This window comes from Morone saxatilis, unplaced genomic scaffold (assembly GCF_004916995.1).
Source record: "Morone saxatilis isolate NCDOM2014 unplaced genomic scaffold, NCSU_SB_2.0 Contig8, whole genome shotgun sequence".
In the NCBI taxonomy this organism is placed as follows: Eukaryota; Metazoa; Chordata; class Actinopteri; family Moronidae; genus Morone; species Morone saxatilis.
Window position 1 is genome coordinate 12,256,192 of NW_023340257.1, and position 11,549 is coordinate 12,267,740.

At 40.4% G+C, this 11,549-nt stretch overlaps 1 protein-coding gene across 1 annotated transcript in view; it reads left to right on the plus strand.

Annotated features, from left to right (window-relative positions):
* The window catches only part of LOC118341759 (cytoplasmic dynein 2 heavy chain 1), a gene marked incomplete in the record, with an annotated part of 105,682 nt that extends 95,004 nt beyond the window's left edge, over window positions 1–10,678 (plus strand). Inside the window, 5 exon segments of the mRNA XM_035680126.1 lie at window positions 3,310–3,399; window positions 6,202–6,311; window positions 6,394–6,475; window positions 7,490–7,606; window positions 7,910–10,678. Coding sequence (XP_035536019.1) covers window positions 3,310–3,399; window positions 6,202–6,311; window positions 6,394–6,475; window positions 7,490–7,606; window positions 7,910–8,071 — 561 coding nt within the window.
* Between the last annotated feature and the right edge of the window lie 871 nt (window positions 10,679–11,549).

Below are 11,549 nucleotides of genomic sequence, written 5' to 3' on the forward strand. Positions count from 1 at the left end.
AACCCTGAGCCGCTGCAGCAAGGATTCAGCCTTGGTCACCCCACCATAGCCTGTTTTATAAATTAAGATGATTAATTATGACTGGCCTGTGTCTACGCCATCTTCTTCCGGAGAGGAAGTGTCTCTAAAGGCCCAGATCACAGTGTATTGAATAAAAATTGTATAGACAGTATCCTTAACTAAAAAAACGTTTTTGAACCTTAGTAAAAGCAACAGCAACTGTAATATTTGCTGGACATTCTGGCAATCCCCCCAATCCTTGACATATATTAAATTCACTACAAACTGAATTTAAAACCTGATGACTTACCTAACCTGACTTTGGTGACCCCAGCTGGCGGTGTTTTACATCACTGTCATAACTGTTAAACCACTCATTGTATTGGCATGGCTACTTGTGTAGAAGTGTGTCAGTGTGTAGATGTATGAGAGTCTTTAGCAGTAGAATTTGTTAAAAGTAAAGAAGTCTTCTTGCTGTCTTATGTAAGATTTCTTTTGTCTCAACTCAATACTGCACAACTTAAAGCAATATTACCATTATTCATTATCCATTGTATTAATTTGACAACCTTCCATTGCCTGCAGTTACTTAAAGTGTAAATTGATTCTGTAGGTAAATCGTGGTCCATACCACCGCCTCAAGCAAAATAAATGCTAGGCAGAAGAAAGTTCACATATCTAAAGGTGAATGCCAACATTTTATTCTATATATCATTCAATCCCATGCAGTTATCAGTCTGTTAAACCTTTTTCCTCCAACTCTTCATCTTTGTCAACAAAAACAGTCTCCAACCTTGTGCCATTATGTGTTTATGGTTACATAACTGATTAGCCCAGTTTCAACCAGAGAAGAGGAACAGAAAGCTGCTGATGTGATTTATATATTTGGAAAATGGATCATTTGGGATTGTAATATTGTAAAAGTATGGCACAGCCCTGGTATCAGCTCCATTGCCTCTCTCCTCAGCTGTGCCGTAAAAAATAATTAGATACTTGGAAACTACCCAAGCATCAGAAGAGAGTGGTAAGCAGCGCTGCAAAAAAGAAATAAATATCACCAGTGCCTTTAGTCAGCGGGAAGACCATTAATATCAAGACATGAAGACTGATGCAGAGTTGGTTTTTTGATTAAAGGTTAAATAATCTCTAGTATCAGTCAGATTTTCAGTGGCAGTTGTAGGAATTAGCATGACAATACAGACTTTTTATTTCATCTCATCATCACAGTTATTTTCAAGCAAACTGGGGGTCATAAAGTGCAAAAAAGTGATCAAAGAAATCCTGTTATTCAAAATAGTAGCTTGCCAACAAGTCACACCAGCTACTTGAAAAAATCAGCACATTACCTTGGAGACTGAATTTGCACCTATTAAATGCTCTGGCAACGAACTGCAATGCTGAATCACATGTGACTGTATTTCTATGTGTAATTAGGTGCACTAAATGAGTTTTAATCAATTATTTATTTTCACTATTGCTATTCTATTTATTCACCTTGTATGTAAACAAATGTGTGGTCTGAAAATGTACCAGGCCTTTAGATTTAAGAAATATATTTTTTAATCTGTTAATTTCGGTGGGTGCCAATAGCTCTGAGATTATTTCTGGCAGCATTAACATTAATCATTAAGATTGCTACAACATAACTTAAGCCTGCATGGTTATCATACTGTCACACATGTGGCATACACACACAACACAGACAAGAGACAGACAAAGTCCTTTTTAGTTCCATTATGACTTCCAAGCTTGAATCTAAAGTCTTCACTGCGTATTTGTGCTTGTGTGTAAAGCAGTTCTTTGATCTCTAACAGTTTAAGCAACACAGACTACCTAACCTGCTCCAGAGTTAACAGTTGTCTCCTGAGGGAAGCTTTCTTTTTCCACCTACACACAAATATAGCATTTGTCAGTGCCTTCCAAAATGAACATTTTGAGCATTTCAAAACTACACTACATTTTGTAATCAGCCACCTCTTTGGTAAAGCCAGTGGTTTTCTGTTCACGGTGGGGCATAGAGCCACTGCAGGTGGGGCGTGGATGACCAGGGGAAAAATATAGGGAATGAAGTTGAATAAATATGATTTATGTAGGGAAAGTAAACAAAGAGTTTGCAGATGCTCTTGTGCTGACCTTTATTTCACTAACATTCAACTTTGATCCCTTTTTATTAGTTTTAGCTTCTGAAAACGCTTGAGAAGCACTGGGTTAAGCTATGGTTAAGGTTAAGCAACTAAAACTACTTAGTTAAAAAAACTACTTGTCATTGTTAAAGGAAACCAATGTTGGCTGTACTTTTGTAACATTCATCTACCCCTCTTCACCCAAACTTTTTGCTGCACTATGAAAACGTCACACTTCCTCCTGCTTTGCAATTTATTTTTAAAATGAACAATGCTGTCCACAGAAAAACAGCTGCATTTGTTTTTTCTGTAGAAGATTTTTTTTCCAAACCACTGAGGCGCTGAAACCTAGGAAAGTTAAATGTGCTTTTGCTACAGTTTCAGTGTGACACAAAGGCCACAGGCAGATGGATAAACAGAAAAAGTGAGTCAAAGGAACTGTAGCATGCACTTAGATGATGACCCAGACAGACTGCCATATTTGTGTATGCAGTCTTTTGTCACTGTGATGCTTGAGTTTGAGTTTAATGTAACAAGTCAAGTATTTATATAGTATACAGTAAGACAAGCACTTTACACATCCCGCATATGTGCAAGCTCTAGCCCTTTGACATCAAAAGTTTAGAAGGACCTTCACAGACATATGTTATGCTTTAGCCAGACCACAGTGGCGTTGCAGCCTAGGAGAGTGTATGCCCTTTAGTGAGTGACACACAATGTTTAAATGTGCGTTTGAAATAGTTTTCAAGGTGACCCAACAGAGTCCAATGTTGTCAAGTTTGTGTTGCATAATTTAGTGACTGTGGTAGCCTTCAGTGATAGTAGAGGGGACAGGAAACATGACTTTTGAGACTGCTTTAGCAACTTTATTTTAAAAATAGGCGAGGGACGAATCTAGCAACTTTTTGGGAAGGAGATTAGCTACTTTTCCTTGAAGAATGTCTTCAACACAGCTCAGTGAATCTGCAGTCCTCTTGCATGCTGTGGCTCTCTGGGTTGACAGCTGCGTGCAGTCGACCGCACAGCCGCCTGGCTGAAGCACGTAGCTTACTGATTGCAGAATGTCCACAGCGAAAATAACATGGTATACTTTACCTTCTTGCTGACACTTGTTTTTTATGTTTTTTTTTCATTAGGACTCTAAATAACTTTTCTTCCTCTCTGTGCCTGTTTCCCTCTGTTTCAGTGCCCTTTAACATGGCAGAACAAATGGGAGGGACCAGAAGAGCCAATGCAGTACCTCAGAGCTGTAGTAACACGGGCTCTCGCTATACAGGTAACATACATAATGTATACATATAGAGACCTCTGCTATTCTCTTTCTCTGTCAGTCTAGTATCTGTCTTTCCAGTATCTGTCTCTCCTCCTTTTTCCCACCGGCACACAAATAATATTTACTACAAATAGACACATACATATATGCACATGGAATAAGAAAAAAAACACACATACAAACCATCTTTCGCGGTGACAGAACACTTTAATCCTTCAGGGACCGAAATTCACGAAGGTCTGCTCCTACCCTACTTACCTTTTGTCTTAAACCAAAAAAATAGTGGTAAAGTTTCTGTGGGAGAATTGGCAGTAAAGACAACCTCGCTGGTTATTAAAAAAAAACCAGACGCCCCTGGGAATCCTCTGTGGTACTACTCTCACGAGAGTGAGACTTAAGGAGCCTAAGAGTTTTCTAATCAGCATTAGCATAATGATTGAGGGATCCATTTAAATCCATGGTGCATTTATATCCCACAGGGAGCCTCGTCCTCCAGTTGTGATGAATATTAAGGGAGAACACTTTTGGATTTAAAAAGGACCTTGCACCTCAGATATCCAACAACGACCCTAGACCTTTTTATGGTGTTTCCCCACAAGACAAAAATCCTTTGGCTGAGCCGGGGTCCAAGGACCAGACTTTAGGTTACGGCTCAGGCAAAAATTATTCATGACTGATCAAGGCAACGTTTTGACTAAGACCGCGCCAGAAAAATTCTAATGTTGTTTTCAAAAGCACTTCATAAATAAAAGCGGATTATTATATAAAAGCATGAGGTTCTGGGAAGTGTTTGCCCTAGGTTGGTGCCAAAAAATAAAGGTTCTGGCTGAAACTCCTCTCGACTGTGTCTGACTGTACGCCTACCTCAATATGCTCTGACAGACTAGAAAACACACACACACACACACACTCAGAAATTATTTATTTCTATGTGAATTTGATGCATTTGATTATTCGTGTGGGCGAGCCTCACTGCCTATGTCTGTCTGTCTTCTGGTCGGCCTGCCTGCCTGCCTACCCATCTGTTTGTGTGTATGTCTCCCTGTCTGCCTGCCTCTTTCTGCACTCCATCTGTCTTCATGTGTGTCTATCTGGAGGCTGCGCTGTCCTTAACTGTCTATTCCTGCCCATCAGTACTGAGTGATATCTCTGTTAGCAGCGTGTCTGTGTCCTGTTAGCTAATCAGTCTAATAAAGGCGGAGACAGACAAAGCTGCTGCTGTGTGGAGCTGCAGAAGAATAAAGAGCTAACAGCACAGCAGTACACCCCAGACGTGCCGGACGACCTTGGAAACACCCAAATGCTCACACACACACATATATGCACACAAATACTATGCATACCAGTGCACACTGGCTCGTTGTATTATTAATATCCAAAATTCTTGGTGCACGTCCTCCTGAGAGAGAGAGTCTGCGTGTGTGTGTGTGTGTGTGTGTGTGTGCATTTGCCTGCAAGTATGTGCCTGTGTGAATGTGGGTATGGGCTTGCATTGGTGCATATTTTTTCTTGGCATAATGCTCATCCCAATTTATCTCTAAAGCCAGTGCAGACTGATGCTGTGCTAAAAAGGAATCCATTTATAATAGAGATTGGATCAGATGTTTGTTCATTCTGCCTCTATTTGTCAGCAAATTTTCCCTAGCTGACCTCCAAATCCACTAGTTTCTATGGTGATTTAGAGAAAACTGCCTACCTAAAACAGAAATGCAAAACAGGGCCCAGAATAGATCCAAGACTTCAATCTTAGGTCAACTCTCAAGGCTTACAACAGGCCACTGCAGTCATATATCACAATAATCTTGGCTACAGAGCAGTGGAATCAGTTGTTGTGCCACTCTGCAACATCCCCTCCGAAAAGAAAAGACAACATACAGACTGAGAAATAAGATTGTATTGTGAGATATCATATCAGATTAAGTTACTGATTAAGTGTGTCCTTTTGACAAAAATAAGTAGTTTTCGCAGACACAGAAGGAGACGGCTTACAAAGCAGATGTTGCTGAATAAGGCAGACTGGATAAACACATTGGATAAGGCTTAGAGAGGTCTATCTCCAGTCATACAGCTCCACACTGTGTACTTGTATCTGGATACAGTGTATGCTGTCTTTTAGTATCTAAATACGCATACACATTGCTGTCTCTGCATGCATGTGCCTGCGTATGTCTAAGTATAGTATAGACATATGCTTAAATGGTAATCTGTATGTTTATGCCTCTGTGTGTGCACACACTGTATTCCCATTAGTAGGTAATTGGGATCCCAGTGTTATCAGCTTGTTGACGTGGTGATAAAAGGACCAGGGGACATTAAATACTCTTTTGGCCACACATTTGTATTGACTTTATGTTTTGCCCTCTCCCTTTGTAACTCATTTTATCTCTGATTAATAAATACACACTGATTCGGATAGAAATTATGATCATTCCACTCACAGATCGATGTTCTCTATGAAAATTTAAAGAGCCAAATACAATACAAACAATCACTATTTGTATTCTTTGTAATCAAACTATTTGTGGTCAGAGGGTGAATATTTAGAGCAAATATATTTCTTATAGTATTCGGAGCCAGCTCTATTTGTGTCAAATTTTACCACTTGAACTGAAGAAAATTGTATTCTCATTATCTTTCATTGATCCACAAAATGTTTTGTCTGACTGCTGTGTGAAACTGATTTTATGCCTGAATTATGTGTTATCTCTGAGTGTTTATTTGTTGTTTGCTAGGTTCTTGGTTCATTAATCTGTGTTTGTGTGTGTGTGTCTCTGTGTATGTTTGTCTGTATGTGTGTGTGTCCAGAGTTGGGTGGAGCGTTCAAGCAGACAAGCTCTTCTATCGGACACCCTAGATCTAGCTGAGCTCTTCCACCCTGACACCTTCCTCAACGCTTTGAGACAGGAAACTGCCAGGTAACACTGAATGCTTGTGGGTTCGCGTGAGACAGAACGAGTATGTGTGCTAAGGTTAATGACGTATTTCTGGTGATTTTAGGTCCATGGGTTGTTCTATGGATAGTTTGGTGTTTGTCTCGTCGTGGAGGAGCTCCATTGCACAGGCCAAGCTGCAAGTCAAGGTAGCATTACAACAAGCACACATTAACTTACAGATCATGCATACAGAAACACACTGCTCCCATCCAGCTGCAGAATCCTGGCGCTATAAATGAGGCAGACTCTGGCTGAGTGATAATTGGAAAATAATGGAGTAAAAGACTGCAAGAATAGAAAACAGATGCAGATAAGAAGGCAGGACCTGAAAAAGAGAAGAACGTAAGAAAGAAAGCAAAGAGTTATATCCATTAGAGACAAGTGTGTTGTCTTTGAGTTACCTTGTTTCCTGTGTTTCTGTGATGCATTTGATGAGTACAAATTCATACAGTTAAAGAACTGGCAGCACACACATACAATACCACTTTTAGTCAGTTTGTATTGTCTACAATTACTAAATACTAAAATACTTTTAGGCATTTGTTTCTTTTCAATCATGCCAATAAAAACTGGCCGGACTTGCACTTACTTAAAATATACAAAGGGAGAAGGGAAGGGTGTGGGTGCTTAAAGAGAGGTTGCAGCTGCAGGGAGGGAAAGGAAATATTCAGACATCTGACAGAGAAAGAGAAAAGGGATAATTGTTGTAAAGCAATGAGCTCTCTTACACACACACACACACACACATGCATATACACATTGAAGCTTTTTCTTGCCCAGATTATGGTGATTTAGTAGTTGTCTGTGTATGTTTGACTTGACGCCAGAGTTCCCCTTATTGTCTGGCCTACTGTGGAAAATCCCTGAGTCACAGGACTGAATTCACTCATATAAACACACTCTCTCATGTACAATGTGCATAACATGCTAGTCAGTCAGGTGACAGCAATGTCATTCCTCTTTGTTTACATAGACCCTGCCTCTCTCCTTTCCCTTTCAGTTCAGTCAAAACGTTTTGGCTTCATTATCCCGGCCTTCTGTTAAATCCACTGCTCTTCTCTCTTTCTCCTCAGTTTACAATCACTTTATTTTATTTTTGTCTTTTTGACCCCTTTTCTCTTCTTTTGCTTCTCACTCCATCTGTTCCACTCTTTTTCCAGGTGGGAGGTCTCCAGCTGGAGGGTTGTAGTTTTGATGGTGTTCATCTTTGTGAGAATCAGCATGACTCTCCCAGTGTGTCAGCTGTCCCACCCTGCTACATGGCCTGGGTTCCACAGGTACATATTTGTGTTTAAAACAGGAACATATTGTTGCCCTCAGAGAAATTTGTGTGTGTGAAACATGGGCAGACAGGATTTGGCCTCATTAAATTGTTTTTTATTTCCTGATACAATCATGAAATTAGCAGCAATAGACTTTTTGTAAATCTTGAGGATTTGATCATTAATGAGTTTTTGTGGGGTAACTCAAAAACCGTTGAAATCGTTAGTTAAATTTTTGAAATACATGTAAACTACTTAAATATACAGTCAGTGTGCATACATTCATTAAAGTGTGTCTTTGTCTGTGTTTGATCCTAGAACTCTGCTGCTGACTCCACTGCATCAGAGGAGAGTATATGGCTGCCTCTGTACACAAGCTCAGAGAGGGTGAAGGTGGTCACGCACATCTGTCTGCCCTGCGGAGCGAACCCCAACCAGTGGATACAGACTGGAGCCGCTCTCTTCCTCAAACAGCAGTGAAAGGACCTCATCTTGGACACCAGTAACCAGCCAGTAACTACAGAGGCTTTTGTCAAGCATTGTAAGCCTCAGGTGGAGAAAATATTGTCCTAAAAGGCAGATTTGACTGGGGCAACAAATAACAGGACAGGCTCTGATACTGACACCATCATTTTCTAATTAAGCACCTTAGCTTAGAGACCAAAACCTTAAATTTGCATAATATGGTACAAGGGAAGGCACCAGAGGAGAAGAGAACAGTTTTTACTTTCTTTATTTGTTTTTTGGTTTAACAACAACACTAGTTCTTGAATGAAAAGTCATTTCTTTTAATTTCATGGGCCAGACATCAAAATGGAGCAGCCATAACATCTTTAATGAGATATAAACATGGATCTCAGGCTGTAACAAGCTTTGATAACTCTGAATTCTTCTACTCTTAGTCTAATAAAACACTACTTCACTCATCTTCTACATTTCATAAAATAGTGTAAAATTGTCTTTTGTGTTCAAAGAACTCATGAAGAAAGCAGCGTTATTGAGTTAAATAAGTTTTTGCCCTGAATGTTTGTTTCACAGTTATTCTGTTGCCTGAGTGTATTTTTGGACCTTATTTATTCAAAATAAAGATGAAATAAATGTCAATATTGCTAGATTTTATTGCAGTAATAGTCACTAACATGTTCCAATATTGTGATTGTAAAGAAAGTCAAACTCTGTCCCAATTTAATTTCAGTTCAGCACGTGCAATTAGATGAGTAGAAGTTGAGAATAATAAGACAAAGCACCAATACAGAGATGTGCATGTGTGTGTGTGTGTGTTTCAGAGCTAGGCTGACCCTCCACCACACACTATCAGTAGTCACAACTGTTCAACAGTAAACATTAGAGATCATTCTGCCTCTCAATTAAATCTGCTGAAACAGGCTTCACAGGCAGAAAATGCCCCAGTGTCTGTTCCCAAAGCAAATGGTGGTTGCCTCTACCTCTCTCTCTTACTCTCTTTCACACACGCACATTCACAAGCACTCAGTCCCTAACCTCTGTGTGATTGGTTGTGAGTCGAGGTTGAGCGGAGTCGGTAAAGCCGTGATGGATGGCCACAGAACTACAAAGCAGGGTGTGAGGTTTGTAAGGTGTGTATGTTTGTGTATGTTTGTGTATGAATCCGACCAAGAGCATCACATTTGATGGATGGCTTAATTAAGTCTCTTTTTTTTTTTCCTGTGTCCTTCTGTTTTTTGTTTGTGTTTATGCAGTTGTGCAAATGTCTGTGTGCGCACTCTTCTGTAAATGTGTGTGTGTGTGTGTTTGTGGAGACAGAGAAAAGGGCTGGAATGAGGGAGGAGCGGGTATTGTGTGTGCACTGCAGTGTGACAAAATGGGAGTGAAATGGAACAGCAGGTTTAAAAAAGAGAGAGGATTGGATTTCGGCAAAACACGGCCCTCTGGGTCAGAGAGACAGAGGAATGGAGGCAGAGAGAGAGATGGAGAGAGGGAGAGAGATGATGCAGGGAGCGAGGCAGAGCAAGAAAAAAGGCTATAAAACCTGTTTGAGAAAATTGTAGAGAAACAGGAAAATGAGGACAGCATGGGGGGTGGAGGTCGGGTGGGAGAGGAGGGGTCAAAGGGAAAGAGGATGGATGGAGAGGGTGTGGACAAGAAGGGAGTGGGCAGAGTGTGAGAGAGGGAGCAAATGGATAATATTCATTCAAGTGATACTACAATGTTTATAGCTACTTCAACACTGGGCAGACAGAGTTGTTCTTCACCTTTTCTGCAATTAAAAAAAGAAAAAGAAAAACCCTTTGACCTTCACCTTTAATCCATGTGAGTGTATACATGCACGCTTGAAGTCGAAGCCAACTGGAAAGCCTGATTTTACTTAGTTGTTTAGCAACCAAAAGGCCCCAAAAATCCACATTGTAAAAATTGAATTCAAAACACCAAGTGTTGTTGCACAACTCTTCCAGCGTTTTGATGACTACTAATCCTGCGGGCGAAGGTGGAAAATTAACATCAGCATCGCAGCAAACAGAAAATGCTTTGCAGAGGGCTTGTTTCCAAGGTAATGTGTTTACAGAGTTTGTCTTTATCATAAATTAGCATGCCAGGTTTTTAGAAACTATTGTGATAAAATTCAGACTCCGGTGGCGTTCAGTAGCTGCTTTAGTGAGATGTTTGTTTGGATTTTTGATCACAAAACCCACACAATGTGTCACTTCAGAGCAATGATTTAAATGCAGCACACGTCACATTCGTACAAAAAAACTCTTGAGTCGAGTTGGACTTAGAACAGCCATAGAACCCACATAGAAATGAAGCCACAAAAAGGGATATTATTTGAATGCCTGGTCTCCCTCCTGAAATTCAGCACACTTACAAAACTGTCTATATTCAAATATTCTGTTCTCTGCTACGATCTTCGCTTTTTCACTTTTGTGACCCTCCTTCAATTCTTTCACGACTTCCTCCATTCTTCTATGACGTTCACCATTTACAGTGTTTGGGGCTTTCCTGCGTTGTCTAGCAAACAATACAATACAATGCTTATGTAAAGCTTGCCTATGTGAGACATAAACATTTCACTTTCTATCTGATAACCTTTCTGACACACGTATTTGTAACATTTAGTCCAAATAAATACTTAAACATGAGGATATAAACAGAAAAGAACAAGACCTTTTCATTTGTTTTCCTGTCCATGCAGATATGTAATCACTCCATCTCAGGACGGAGTCAGATTTGTTCCTTTAACAACATTTAGTCTGTCCTTACTCAGCTTGTCTAATGCATCAGACCCTGTTTGTTTTTTTACTTTTACACCCAGCATGCTAACTAGGCCAACATCTGGTGGGTCCCCATAAAACAAGAGTGGTAAAATGTTTTGGGTTCCTGCACAAGGCTAGATTTCTCATTTGGGTTTCTGGATTTTAAAATGTTAATCACTGCCTCATCAGACTTGAGCCACATTTCAGTGAGAGGAAACCAGAGAAACCTCAGATGAGCCACAGCCAGCTGCAATATAACGTCAGACTGACTAAGTGCAGAGCCCACTTATAATGCAGCCGAACAGTAATATCATCACTGCCGGCATCATAACATTGTGCATACTAGTAATGGAACACGTTAGTCAGATATGAGCATAAAAATGCACTTTTATTTCACTGTACACGGCGTGTTGTGTCAGGATTTTGAGAAGGCTGATTTAAGACTGGAGCCTGTCTCTGGGGCACCGAGTGATGACACCTCTGGTCTCTCCCACTGCTCCCACCCACTGCTCCCATCAGCCTCACCGTGGACATGTGTCTGATTCCCAGTTTTCACTCTGCTGTTTCCCCAATAAACACTCTGGATTACAAAAATTGTCACAGTATGTCCCACCTCAGCAGAGGGTTTTCAGGGGTGGGAAGTGAGAGGAAAAAGCTAACACACATGGACAGGATGCTCAGAAGGAGGATGGAAAAGTGCCGAAAATACACTGCAGGGGAGCAGAGTG